This window comes from Periplaneta americana, chromosome 4, assembly GCF_040183065.1.
Source record: "Periplaneta americana isolate PAMFEO1 chromosome 4, P.americana_PAMFEO1_priV1, whole genome shotgun sequence".
Lineage (NCBI taxonomy): Eukaryota > Metazoa > Arthropoda > Insecta > Blattodea > Blattidae > Periplaneta > Periplaneta americana.
The window spans coordinates 84,614,616-84,630,185 of record NC_091120.1 but is presented as its reverse complement, the minus strand read 5'-3'; the positions used below and the strand labels follow the sequence as shown (position 1 = coordinate 84,630,185).

General features: G+C 37.8%; 1 protein-coding gene across 4 annotated transcripts in view; it reads right to left on the bottom strand.

The window, feature by feature from the left end:
• Nucleotides 1-15,570, bottom strand: part of LOC138698002 (venom protease-like) — a 79,724-nt gene that overhangs the window by 49,419 nt on the left and 14,735 nt on the right. For all 4 annotated transcript variants that reach the window (XM_069823675.1, XM_069823674.1, XM_069823673.1 and 1 more), the window contains exons 2-3: nucleotides 4,340-4,567; nucleotides 1,990-2,141 (exon numbers count right to left, since the gene is read on the bottom strand). In XM_069823675.1, coding sequence (XP_069679776.1) covers nucleotides 1,990-2,141; nucleotides 4,340-4,567 — 380 coding nt within the window. The remainder of the gene's footprint in view (nucleotides 1-1,989; nucleotides 2,142-4,339; nucleotides 4,568-15,570) is intronic.

The window sequence follows — 15,570 nt, the reverse complement described above, 5'->3', positions numbered from 1 at the left end:
TTACCAGTCTATCGTGCTCTGGAGTGAACAAGGCTCTGAAATCAACTACAAGGGTCGGTCCGGCTTTTTTTTTTTTTTGCCACTACTGTACATGTTCACTCAGTGGCGATTCCTGCATGAAGGATATGAGGATGATCCTACAGTTTAATTTCGTGCCTCTGAGGATAGAAAACATTTTAATTACAGATTTTGATTTTCAATGCGTCCCGATGTATTAATTTCCTTTAAGCTTCCACTTTCTGTCGTGAGTTGTCGCCACCGCACAGCTCAGAAATAATTTCCGAGGAACCATCCAAATGTCTTACAGCAAACCGTATTTCTACTGGGTGTTCAGTTCAAAATGTGTCTTGGCTCGCTGTATGCCTTCATGTGGCTAGCTGATGAGCCTAGAGAATTCAATCTTCCTACACTTCCGCAGCTCAGGTGTATAATCTAAGAGGCAGAGAAGTTGGCTAGCAAGTACGGCGTTCATTCTGAAGAGTACGTGCCGATACGTACGGTAACGCCAGTAGTGGCAGGAATGTGAACTGTTTGGAAATACGTACTGTCGGGATATGGGGAGAGGGTTAAGACGATTACTTACGTATTTGTTTACATTAACTTCGACGGTTAACATGGACACGGAGCATTTGATTTGTGTTGTGGAATGTTACCGTACGCAACCGATGATAACAAATACCCTGCGTACGACTTGCCGGCGCAAAACACAGTTCGAAAGAGGTTATGGTAGCACACAGACCGTACAGACCGCCATCTGTTGCTACGACGTTCAAGTTATACCGTACACGTTCTCAAGTTCAGATTGAAGAACGCCTTAAATAATAGGCAACTTCTCTAACATTTAAGCTGAAACTCGCTTCAAATCGGTGACCCAACAACAGTGACGTCATGACACACTTTGAAATGAACACCCAGTAGCAGTGAAGTTAGCGGACAGGGGAGGATGTTGAGGGCGGGGTACGGCTTGACTTAACCACGTTTGAGGATATGACAGCGTATCCTAATACTATGACACTTCTTTCTGGGTGGTGGAGACCCTGTCAGAGACTACAATAAGAATTTTCAAGTACCCTTATAGCCTCCTTAAATGCAGTTCATTGGTCATTTTAAAATAATAGAATAAACGAAGTAATAAATAACTTAAAATGATATAATATAAAAAATAAAATAAATAAAAAACAAAATTACATAAAAATAAATAAAATAAACTATAATAAATAAAGAATTAACAGAACTTTCAGATGACACGACAGCCGAAAGAATATCTGAAGTTGTTTTTGATCATTTAGAAGAATTTAACTGCAGCAAGAAATTAATTGCGCAAACGTACGACAGAACATCGGTAAATATCGGGCAGTACAACGGCTTAGGAGCCATCTTCGCAACTAAAAAGGGGACGAGAATCGAACTTCACTACTAATAAATTGCCAAATCCAGAATGGTGAGTCAAAAACTAACATAGACCTACTTATATTGATTTTGCGTGCTCTATTATTATTATTATTATTATTATTATTATTATTATTATTATTATTATTATTATTATTATTATTATTATTATGGCCTCTGGCTGTTGTTCAGCACACAAATATTAATAATAATAATAATAATAATAATAATAATAATAATAATAATTATTATTATTATTATTATTATTATTATTATTATTATTATTATTATTGTTACTAGTATTATTATTATTAGTATTAGTATTATTATTATTATTATTATTACTAATATTATATTATTATTAATATTAGTTTCTGTCTTGGTCATCAGTCGTCAATATCATATCCTACATAAAAAAAATATAACGAGTTGCCACTGTGTTCACTTGGTCTTAATTGAGCCGTTCAGAGCAGAAGTGGCGTAAGTCAAAAATGGGTAATGAGGGTTAAAGTAAACATTCTGTAAAATATAGCGCAATTGGTGATAGATGTGGTGCTATATTATCTCAGGCTATGGGAAATAAAGGTGCTTTTCACTTACCATATGAGGAAATTCCTTCGGTTTTGCTTTGACTCCTCCGATGATGAGTGTATTTCCTTTCTCACACTGTGATACTTTCTCGGGCTTGTAGTCGGGGATTAAAACCGTCACTCCTTCTTTTACATAGACGAGGGATGAGTACTCCTGGCACACTGCATAGAATTAAGAGAAAATACTACAGCGTTGTTCTTTAATTGCAGAAAGCAAAATAACTTGCAGTATAATTGAAGAGTTTTTTAAAAAAAGAATCACAGTTCAAAAAATGCAAATTTGAGATATTAAGCGTATTGTAGCGGCCATCTACTGAATTAATTGTCAGGGGGGAAAAAAAACATCATAGGTCTATGTTATAGGAGTGAAAATTTTCAGTGGTTTTTATAAAACAACCATAGTCCAATGACTTTTTTTTAATAATCATTGTCCAGCCAGGACGATGGTAACATTTATAAATATCCCATTTATATCATCTTGAAACATTTATCCATACAATTTTAAACTGTAGTAGATTAGCATTACTGCTTCTTATGTACGCAACAAAAGTCACCTCAAAGAAAAATACTTTAGCACGTGAATTGTTATATTAGTTATGGAGTCATCTTGATATAGAAATAACCCCATTGAAGAAATGTAAGCAACGAAAGAAGAAGAAACAGGATATCATAAAGAAAAAGAAGATTAAAGGAAAGGCACACTTCAGCCACAACAAGGTATTTTTTCTTAAAACAACCATTGTCCACAGTTACCTATATTTACACATGTATTTCTATGAGGAATTTTAAGTTATAAATGTACTTCAGTTTTTTTTAAGTTTCTACAACACCTTAAGAAATGGCATGATGAATTTTATACTTGAAGTGTCACAAATACCCATGTCAGATAGTTATTTTTGTTTCTCCTGACTATTGTTCTTTTTTCAAAAAAATTCTTCAATTCTTATCCTGTTTAAACAGGAAAGAAAGTGTGGACAGTCCTTAAAGGGAGAATTCTTAGCATAGTATGAATGGAAAAGTTCTCTGCCATTTTTTTCCTTTGTACGTAGATTTCCCAAAAATAATAATTTTACATGATAATTTTTTATTCCACAATCTTTTAAATACATTTAGAAATAACTACATATTTTATAGACATACATCTTACTCGGATTCGAAGAACGAAATAAATTATTCAATTTACAACTATCTGGCATTACTCACAGGTAAACTCGAAAGTTACTTCCCAGATCTGAACACAATGCTTATGACTGAATAAGAAATCCATTTCTGTCATCTGAAGTTAGTGGACTTTCCATAGCAGAAGAAGAAGAATTGGCAGAGATTAAAAATGACAGAAACTTGAAGTTAAAATACCAAAGAGGTGATTTAGACAGATTTTGGATTTCACTTGAAGATTTTCCGCATCTTGCTAAACGGGTTCTTGTGGTTTTGTTGCAGCTTTCAACCACATATTATTGCGAAGCAGGGTAATCTGTGAGGACCAATATCAAACCAGTGAAACGTGTCAGTTTAAAAATGCTGGATGAAGAAATGCGGGTGAATTTATCCCATATTCTTCCAAACATAAAACACATCTGCAAGATTCGCCAAGCACACGTGAACCACAGAAAAATTAAAACCAAGTATAATTGTTTTCCTAGTTTTAGAACTCTATGTAAATGTTTCTTTCGACTCATATAATATGTTAACAATACTGGAAATATGTGTGTTTATTTTATTCATTTTATGGAGAGTGTACAAGTAGCTTATTAATGTGTGGAATACTTTCATTTGAGGAATAAGGTAACGCACTAAATTTTTAGAGTTTATTGGGGTATCGCCATATAAAAAAGTTCGGAAAGCACTGCTCTAGGCCCTAGAGAATCCCTTTACAAGGAAGAGGAGATGATGATAATGGCGAAATGAGTTCGAAGTCCAACGCTGAAAGTTGTTCAGCAATTTTGCTTCAATTGGTTAAGAGGAAACCTTGGAAAAAATCTCAACAGGTAACTTGTCTCAAACAGGATTTCAACCAGGTCCGGTTCGTTTCACGATCAGACATGTTAAACGTTACTCCTCAGCGTTGGACGTCAGGTCGAGAGGTTCTAAGTGTGGACAAAAAGTCAAAGGCCCATTATGGGCCATAGAGTTGAAGAAATACGAAACATTTTAAGAAATAAATTGTAACATGTCACTCAGAAAATGTACAGTTTATCTTAAAAAATCTTATAATTTCTGATCTCCAGACCATAGTCATTTTCTTCATGATGTTCGTTTCTAGACAAGCCATCTTGTAGATGGAGCCCTCCCTGCTCACCTTATTAGTTGCTATCAAGGCTGAAGACAAAGCTGTGCCGGACCACGAGTTATTTACTTACTCTGCTTGCTCTTGCTCTGCATGGGAGCCGGTTTGCTCCCCGGAGTTGGTGTGGGTATTGCTACTGTTGCGGGTGGCCGCGGTGCCGGACAGCACACGATGGGAACACCCTCACTGAAGCCACATATCGCAGGCCGGTTCCCTTTGATCAGCTCGTCTTTGGCCGCCTGACACTGACTTATAAGCTTGCAGACTCCCGAAGCCCCGTCGGACGTATTGCAGGGGTCGTCTGAAAATATATCAACATCGATTGCAATAACATTGTCTATATTACCACGCAAATGAGAAATACATGCGGTGCCTGTAGCACACATGTTCGCATTTTCTCAAAAAACACAATATACCGGGAGTTTTAAAATAGGTATGTATGTATGTATGTATGTATGTATGTATGTATGTATGTATGTATGTATGTATGTATGTATGTATGTATGTATGTACGTACGTACGTACGTACGTATGTATGTATGTATGTATATATGTATATATGTATGTATGTATAATATGGTATATATGTAGACCAGTTGACTGCTGGCTAGGGTGACCAGACGTCCTCTTTTGTACGGACATGTCCTCCTTTTTAAGCCTTTGTCCGGGGTTCGGGCGGATTCTTAAAAAATCAAGAAATGTTCTCTTTTTCGTAACTTGTATGCCTGATATTTTGAAGTTATCTGATTTGCCTGTAGATGGCAGCAGCATCGATGGAGTATATTCTTTCTGTCCTCTTTAATTCGACTTTCATATTATGTAACTAACTGTAAAATCATTATTATTTAATTTTATCATAAATATTTTGTAATAAAATAGATATTAACATACTTTTAAGTACGATATAAGCCTAAATCTGTACTGTAAATATTTTGTAATAAAATAGATATTCACGTAATTTAAAGTACAATATAGGCCTAAGTCTAAATATAAATAGCTACCGGCGTAGCTCAGTCGCCTAAGGCGCGGTTTCGATCCCAGCTTGGGTTGATTACCTGGTTGGGTTTTCCCGAGGTTTTTTTCCAACCGTGAGGCAAATGTCAGGTATCTATGACGGATCTTGGACCTCATCTCGCCAAATATCATCTTTCTATCACCAATCTCATCGACGCTAAATAACTCAGTAGTTGACACAGCGTCGTTAAATAACCAAGTAAAAAATAAATAAATCTAAGTACATAATATCTTCTGTCCTCTTTTTTCGAACAATGTCCTCCTTTTTGAAGCTTTGTGTCCTCCTTTTTATCGATGTGAATCTGGTCAGCCTACTGTTGGCCTTACGTCCACATTGCTCAGAAGAGGTGAACGATTATCCGACTAGTACGGGAGTATCACGATGATCATACCAGCCATTATAGCTGGTTCGCGGAACTGGATTTTGCTACTCGCTGTAGCTCCCAAAATTATTCATCACGATGCTGAGTAGGCACCGTCGCTTACACTGGCCGAAATTTCATGAGAAAATGCCTTCCTCCATGAGGATTCGAACCAGAGCTCATTTTGTAAGGCGAGTCCAAGCATGACACCTTAGAACACGAAAATAATAGTGTATAGAGCAGCCCTGGGCATGAGAGGGGAGGTAAAAGGGACAGAGAAATCTCCGTCCATGTCCTTTTCGCTTACACCGCCTTATAAACAAACGCAGAGTAAGGCTCTGTGCATCATGGTGGAATTTAAGCGACCAGCGAGAGCCGAAAGTTCGTAAAAGTTATGATGCCCGCCTGATACAATCCGTCACTGGCCTTCTTGTCTGCTCGTACCACACCAAAACATTATTGTCTCACAAGCAAACATTCTCATGATGGCAGATAAAGTTAATTGCTTTTCTTCCACCGTATTAATAATGTCAAAATATGTGTTTATACAAATTTTGACCACTCGAGCATAATTACGAGGGCCCCCAGAGAGTAAGTTTGCCTGTGGCCATTCACATAAAGAAAACACAATTGCATGGAAAGGTTTATTGGAACAGATACAACAATTGAGCTATTTTTCATCATATTTTTCATCGGAATTGAGACATTTGTAATACCATGCTATCAACAGAGAGATGCAAACGGCTGTCACACACTGGTTCCGATCCCAGGCGGCAGACTTCTACGATAAAGGAATGTAAAATTGTTGATCACGTTGTATGACAAATGTCCAGTGCCGGATTTAGGCCTAGGCAGTAGCCTAGGGCGGTAATTTCCAGGAGGCGACATTTTCTCTCTCTCTTCACATTTTTACAGTGAAATTTGTTTTTAAAACACTTGTTGGTAAACCTTTTCTGAAGTTTGTTCTTGAACACCTTGTGGGAGTCGGAAGTCGCATTGTCGCGGTCGCGGCGAGAGTAAAAGGAAAGTGTGCAGATGCATAATTATACTGTAATACCGGTATCACGTTATTATACCATGAAACTGTTTACATTTAACTGCTTGTATAAACAAGAATGTATTGTTCAAGATCAAATTGGACGTGTGTTTGTTATTTATCGCTATGAATAGTAACCACAACTCTCATTTACATTGCCAATATATTACATCGTCAACAATACTATTTAATCACTTTCCAGCATGTGCACATATAATTCGATATGAAAGGTTTATTCCACAAGGAGTTGGAGTTCATTTTTCAATTTACTTTAAGTATACTTCCTATCGACGTTAAGAAATACTCGTAATAATAATTAGATGGCTGAGAACCAGACTGTTCCAAGTCCATTTCACTATTTTTTAGGAGACCCATTTTAAGTTCCTGACTTTCAAAGCTGGACATGAAACACCCATCGAATTATTCCTTCAACAAAACCAATGCTTAAAAATTAACCACAGCCTATCTTTCACAAATCAATTTTGTTTCAACAGAGAATAAGTTTGAATTTGTTTCTTTGCATCGAGTCTGATGTGCTTCGTCAGATCGACTTTGATGACATCATCAATGTTTTCTCTGTGTAGAAAGCGTAAATGAAATCTTTATAATTCACAATTAAGATGCATGTATTTTGATTCCAATAATTTGTTTTCTGAATTGTAACATTTCATTCAAAACTAATTTAAACTAAACCTGATGATAGCTGGTTATTTGTGGGATTTTGGGGCAGCAAATTTTAGCACTGCCTAGGGGCGGCACTATATCTAAATCCGGCCCTGCAAATGCCTCAATTCCAGTAGGGAATATGTTGAAAAATAACTCAACAGTTGCTGTATCTATTCCAATAAATCTGCAGTGCTTGGGAGAAGTGGCATAAGTCAGTTTCCACAAAAATTTAATTTAGTTAATTTATTGATAATTTACGGAACATCTGCTCGCTTGGAAAAAGAGACATAAGTATTTCTCCCATTACAATAATTCATACAGAAGAAAATCAGATTGACATAAACCAGTGTGAAGACAGGTTTTTTCCTTCTCCTGTAAAATTAACAATTTTGACTTGTGCCACTTTTCCCGTGCATTACAGAAATATTTCCATGAAACTAATTTTTCTTTCTCTGAACGGCCACAGGGAAACGTACTTTCTGAACGGCCCTAATAATTGCGCTCGAGTGGCCAAAATTTGTATGATAACTTGTTTTGACATTATTAACATGGTGGAAGAAAAAAATAACTTTATCTTCCCTCATGAGAATGTTTGCTTGTAAGATTATATTGGACGTCCCAATGACAACGGACCAACATTCACGACAAAGTCTAGATTCTAACCCACGACTATACATTCAATTCAACACGAAAGTTGCGCCTCAGCTATTGAGCAAACCACGACCACCTCAATTCTAAAATAAGATGTCGAGATAAAATGAATAAACATGATCACAAATCGCATGACCTCGTTGCATCTCATCCATCCCAGACCGTCTTGTGTGGTTTGCTAATTAAACTGCCTATTTATTTGAAATGAGTCGGTTTGACTGGATGACAATGGAGCAGTCAAACCAGTTATAACTAATGACTCAAGCGATAAACATCCATTCAAGGGAGAATAACAGGCTTCTTGCAGACGTTGCTCTGTAAGGAAAACGACCGCATAGCAGGAAGCTCTACTCTTACAGGTTGCCGCATCACTTGAGCGTGTAAATTACAGTCGAATTATTGCCTTCACACCTTGGCTTAGAACATCACACAGCGGCCGGCGAAACAGGAGAACGACGTTTGTACCATTTCTTACCAATTGCCAGTAGACTACACAACAACTAAAATTCTTAATTTTCATCTTCATCCTCGTCATCTTCATCATTATTATCAGAACCGCAATCCTCCTCTTTTTACCCTCGCTAGTATCAACCCAAAATGCCACGACATGCTTCTCATATGAGGCGTTCAGAAGTCAAATGGACTACAGAGCGTTTTACGAATAGAAAGAGTTGACCTCAATAACCTTGGAGCAGCGGTCATCAGCACAGTGCACCCCCGGGTTACCGTCTCTTACCCACGGATAAGACATTGCACTGACGTGAATCCGTGGCTGCTGGCGGGTATGCTCTCTCCCTCTTCCTGCTGCACGAAGGGGCATATTACGATGCACTGCTTATCCGTTACACATTTCAGCGAGTGCTGACGACCAGTACCTTAGAGACTACTTGACCATATTCCTGGGAAACCCTCACGTTACTGTTTCTGATACAGGTGTAAAAATGTTATGTATTATTTATCGACGCTCGCAACTGCAGAAGTTATATCAGCGTCGCCGGATGTGCCGGAATTTTGTCCCGCAGGAGTCCTTTTACATGCCAGTAAATCTAATGACATGAGCCTGTCGCATTTAAGCACGATACAGGTGTAGGGAGGGTTGAAAAAAAAGTCACTCATGATTCTGTAGTTCATATTGCGTACAGATGCTACAGATGGTGTGAATCGTGACCTTGTGAATAATGGCACTCTTAAGTGTAAATTTATCTTACGCTTATTTGTAGTGTCTTATTTAATTGGTGGAAGAGAGAACCATTTTCGTTCACGAGTGTTTTCAGTAAGAATATGACGATGCTAGGTGCGGTAAACCTTTGATATTCGTCACTAAGTGTACGCAAGAGCTATTAAAATGACTGGAATTAGGGGGGAAATAGAATTCTTAAGGAGAAATAAACAGGCGAATTGAAAAGTCCAACGAAAAAACCGCCGCGAGATTGTTCTAAAAAGTAAAATAGATCATTTCGACAGCGATACATTGAGTAGAATATTTTAAGTTTGTATGGAGAAGCTTAGGGCCATATTCATAGACACTCTTAGCGCGGGCTTCCGGTGGATGATCAGCGAACTAACGTTTTTCGTATTCATAAACCAATGTTAACGACATGATATGATATGAATTCTGTACAAGTAATTAGTCGATAGCCAGGGCTAGTTTAACACGCCCGTAGCGCGGGCTAGCGAAATGTCTATGAATAGCACCCATACATTCCAAGCTTGAATGAATATTAAAAAGTGCCAAAGAGAAGTTGTGTTTCCCTGCGTCTCGATCATCTCTCTGGAGGATAATGAGAAACATTGGGTTGCGCTATAAGAAGAATAATATGGTTAAAAAATATTCTATGGAACTTCAGGGCATAGTTGCGCTGCGTAATCAGTTTCTTTGTGCAAACAAAGATATAAGATCAATCAAGCATGACAAAGGATAAACTGTGATGACAATCCAGTTCCGTGTGCGCCGAATGGTAAAGGTTCCAGGATTATAGTACTCCAGGGTATGTGAAAAATAGGTTACTGGTATTCAAATCGCGTTCAACTAAGAATTATCACGAAGAAAAGGAGAGCGACCGTTAAAAAAATTGTTTCAGGTGCACCTTTAACTAATATTTCACCTAATTCTGTGATTGTTATGGATAACGCAATACCTCAGGCACACACGAGTGTTCTACCAGGATTGTGCAGTTTCTTTTAAAACTTTCGGTAGTCCTCTCGTCCTCCTGCAAAACTGACCTGTTACTGGTTTAAAAATCTGGCGAGGCAACCCTCTCTATTAAGGAAAAGCACTATAACTCTATTTCTGTGTAATTAAGTAACGTTGTTGTTAGAACGCATTCTAAGGACAAAATTGATCAGTTTCAAAGCGATAAGATTCAGCTATAATCATGCAGATCGCTGCAACTGTACTGCTTTGCGTGACTTTTTAGAGAACTGGACCCGGGAGGGCTTCTTACACTCAAGACATGCTTTGGCCCTATATGTGCAATGATTGTCCAAGTTCAACAAGTGGCCTAGGTGGCATTTGTGAATCCAGCGCTGACAGGCGGGTCTTTCTGCTTCAGCCCCTGATGAGTCAGCTCCCATCCGCATATGAGTAGCCTGATAAATCTCAAGATCCGGAGCTCCGAGCCTTTTTTATATCAGAATCGGAAACCCGTACTACCCCCAAGACTTCACCCCAACCTGTTTTTATTATTGCAGATGATACATGAAATGAGGGGTGGTGGAGATTGTTTATGGAATAAGAGAGGAAAACAGGAGTACCTCGAGAAAATCCCCTGCAACGTCTGCGTCATCCACCACAAATTCCATCAGACCTGGACGGAGATCGAACCCGGGCACCTAGTTGGAAGACTAGACGCGGCCGTTTGGAAGACTTGTTACAATTTTTTTGAAAAGAACTGAGTTGGATTAACATCCTTAGATAGATATTCGATGTTGAAAAACTTCGGTGCAGTGAGTTTTTTTTTAATTAAATGTTGAAGGCTAACAGTATAGCTCTAATGTATAATTATTTTACATCTTGATTACACAACTTTTAACACTATATCACTTCGAAAAATGTATTATTTGTCTTTCACGTGTTAAATTTTAATTACCTTGTTTACATGTTTCGGCCTGCTATTGGCCATCTTCAGAACTGGTTGTTGTTGGTCTTGGCGCCTTTTGTTTTGTTTCCTGTGGAGGTGTATTTGTGTAGTGTTATGTGGAGTCAAAGAGTGTGTGTGTTCTGAAATTGAGTTGTGTGTTGAGAATTTCATTTGGATGTGTTTTTGTGTGTCTGTATATTTTGTATTGTTCTAGTGTGTTTAGTTTCTGGCTTTTTGGTTGGATGTGTAGAATTTCAATGTCTGTGTTGATGTCTCTGTAGGTGTGGTTAGCAGTTCTGAAGATGGCCATAGCAAACCGAAACATGTAAACAAGGTAATTAAAATTTAACACGTGAAAGACAAATAATACATTTTCCAAAATTATTTTACGTTTGGTCCGTGTTGTCTTAAGCATTGATTTTGAATTCATTCTATCCTTAATACGTGGACAAACACAATCTCGAGCAGATACTGAAAATTACTATACTGCGTTCCATAATGTCTGACAAGCAAAGTAAACATTGCCGAAAGAAGTGAGAAAGATATAAGATGAGGAGGCGAGACCTGGCATGTGAACTATGCGAGAGTGGAAAGAGTGGAAGTTCATCTCAGATTAAAATCCATCTTCTCCCTCCATACCCATTAATGATATAGCTACAGCACATGTTAAGGACTCAGGATAGGTCTCACCTCTTCTACCACAATTGCTAGTCAACCAATGGCAGAGGTCACATCTCGCGCTTATCTTCAAGTTGGGCGATCTGAAGCGCGGTCTCCGTCCAACTTCAAGATAAATCTGGACTGTGACTTCTGCCATCGGTTGAGTAGCAAAATTATCTTTCTCCCTTCTTCTGCTAGCAATGTTTACTTTGTCTGTCAAACATTATGGAACGCATTATAGTCACGTGATGAACGTTGAATAGGCCGCCGCTAAAGTTAGCATAGGATAGACACACAACGAACTACATTATGCATATACCATAGAGAAAACTCGTCTTCCCTGCCGGCAATTAAATTCGAACCAAATACTGTACGGTGTTTAGTCAACTCTCCGAAGACAAGTTGGAACCTCATAAGTGACACCACTAAGGCATCACTCATGAAGCAACTAAGCCAGGAGATACTGGGGTAGCGTATTCAGTTTCTTTCCCCCTCCGTTGCATACATCGCCGACTAGTAACATTTTTTACTACTGAGACTTAAGATGTATACAAACAATAATAATGTTCTCCCTCTGACACATATCGTCAAGTGAGATGTAAAACGCTCCTTGATAATACGTATCAGCCAAAATTTCATGGCCTGGTTGGCGTAGTTGGTATAGCGCTAGCCTTCTGTGCTCGAGGTTGCAGGTTCGATCCCGGCCCAGATCGATGGCATTTAAGTGTGTTTAAATGCGATAGGCCCATGTCAGTAGATTTACTGGCATGTAAAAGAACACCTGCGGGACAAAATTCCAGCACACCGGCGACGCTGATATAACCTCTGCAGTTGCGAGCGTCGTTAAATAAACCATAATTAATTAATTATTGCTAGATACTGTACAGTCCGCATTTCACGAGAAGATCCGAGCTAGGAATGCTAGTTTTTCCCCCACTCTTATAACTTATCCCCGACACTGAACCGGTCGGGCATTGACTGAGTCTTGTTTGTAACAGCCGGCCAATGACGTCACTCCCATCCACCTGCTCCTTCAAGAACGCTGGGTTATTGGCTTACTCTCACCTCGCAGGGATCCTCTCGTGAAATTTGGACAGTATGCTATCACGTAAATCACAGCGAAGGACTAATTATAATTCTTTTAGCTGTATTTCCAGAAATACGATTATATTCTTTCATACCACTCCTCCATAAGCATGTATAACAAACGTTAAAGGTAATCATTTGCGCAGAGTTGTTATGAACTTACGACTCATGCACAGATTACATACAGTAACTCATTAAGGTGGACATCCCGATAACATTACACGGTATTTGAGTAACAATTAACATGTAAATTCCCGAACATAAGATTTACACAAGAGTCTTAGGCATCGAGGAATAATGTCAAGATTTAATCATGATTAGTATAATCTTCAAATTATTTTCAGTTGCTTATTCGTTAAGGCTTATTGAAATTTCCAGTGTACTTCGTTCCTTTTAGCAACAGATTTATATGAATATAAATTATTAATTTTTTATTCGGCTCTAATACTTTCTTATAGAGCCTCCCATTTAAATTGCAATAATAAGAAATAACATCCGATTAGGCTACCCTCGCTAATTATTTTTGGAAACTTACACTGTAGGCCATTTGGAGATTATATTCACTTAACAATTAGTGCTTCGTTGAGTTCTCATTGTCATAAAATATTGATATGTTTTCATACATTTTTTTTAACAAAAGTGGTACTGTAATATAATTTTAGTCCAATAAAGCAACAAGGTTCATCTATCGGTTCATGGAAACGGACTCCTTTGACATCGATTCGAATCCAGTCACAGTTGCTTCTACGTCACAATATTCCCACTACTGAAATTCTCTTGTTCTTCTAACCTCTGCCACAGGAATAAAATATTTCCGCTCAAGTCTACGTCTGCTTCCTTCCGATGCCTCAGTAAGCTTCCTGCTGCGAAGAATAGCGTGGGCGTAGTGTATTAACAGGTACGTAGCTGCTGAATAAGTTTATAATACTTGTTGCTCTGAATCAAATATTGTTCAATACTGTTTCATTTTAAAATGTTTCTTATAATTATTATAATATAAATAGAGAAGATCATCGAAGGTATTCGGAGGAAAACGACGTCTGTACAACTTAAAAATAAGAATTTCAAATCTTCATAGGCACATTGAATGGGTAAACATGTTTACTTCGCTGTATCTAGGACTATATTTCCCGAAAGACAAGACAGGCAGATATCGAGTATGAACCAGCTCCATCCTTAAGTAAGGAGGAAAGGTTATACAAAGAAGTTTCCTGTACCATGATGCTGAAAACCCGTATTTTCATAAAAGTCTGAAGTTGCATAATACTTAGTAAGGTAATTAATGAATAACTCATCCCATACATAAAAGGTAGTTTAACATATTTTCAAAATCTTAAAATTTATTTAAAATATCGCAAATATAATTTATGAAGAACATTATTTCATCTGACATTACCACCGCGTTACTTTGTATTTACGTGCGTATTTCTTTCCAGATTTAAAACCTCGTGCAGTGTATACATATCCACAGGGGGCACATAATATTTCTTGCTGGAGTCCGTTGGATCTTTATGTCACCACAACTATAATATAATATCAGCAGCCGCTTTGAAATCCCAGGATGACAAATTTTGCATATTTTTTCTCGTAAACATCTCGAAGGTCATATTACTGTTGGTTTTGTTTATTCCTTACAGAGAATTGAAACACGATGTTACACACGTGAGATGTTTCGACAATCGCCAAGAATAGCATCAAATGTGGGAGGACCGGTTCCATAACGTGAAATATCGTTGAGGTATATGTAATTTATCGTTTATATCCCTTTGTGTATGCAGTAGCTTATTATCGATAGGAATTTACAAAATGAAATGCTGCAAAATAGTAATATACAGGTATATTGAGAGTTTATATGAAGTGAGTATTAATTACAGTGGATACAAAAAGTATTTGCACACCCTTGTTTTTCTTAATATTTAAATAAATATCAAGAAAAATTTTATAAATACAACTGTAACAGGTAACAGTAGTAATATTAAGAGCTATGTACTTGATAAGAATTGCGTACAGCTACAAATTGAAATAAAGATCAGAAAACTTTAATTTCTTGTAGTAAAAAAAGTATTTTCACATTAAAACTCTCAATGCATAAGTCCTATTTTATTCGCTAAATCCCATCCAATGAAACATTTGATGTTATAGTGGGGATTAGTATGTGTATTGAAGGATAGAACACCAATAAGCGACATGAGTCCGAAAGCATAAGAGCTACTAGAGTCCATGCGGGGTAGAACTGTTTTTCAACTTTGGCAGAATTGCCGTAAAATTGTAAAAAATCTGTCCCTGCCTTTTTCTACTGTGTTATTTGTGCAAGAAGTACGAGGAGACTGGAACAACAGTCAACAAACCGCGAACAGGAAGACCAAAAATTCTTACACTTAGGGAGAGACGTCAAATAATTCACACTGTCATCAAAGATCCATTCCGAAGCGCTGTAACGTTAGCTGCTGACATTTCTACAACGTCGGTCAAACAGGTTAGTCTTCAGACTATCAGGAATGTTTTGCATTGTACTAAATTCCATGGCCGAACTCCGAGAAAAAAAAAACCCCTACTTTAGTGAAAGTAATAGGAAGAAACGGTTGGATTTCGCTAAAGAATACAAAAGATAAGCCCCTGGAATTTTGGGACAAGTTTATTTTTTCCGACGAGGGCAAGTACAATCTATTTGGTTCTGAAGAAAGAAAGCCAGTGTGGCGGAGACCTAATCAGGAACTGAAGAAGAAAAATCTTAGTCACAGTAAAACAC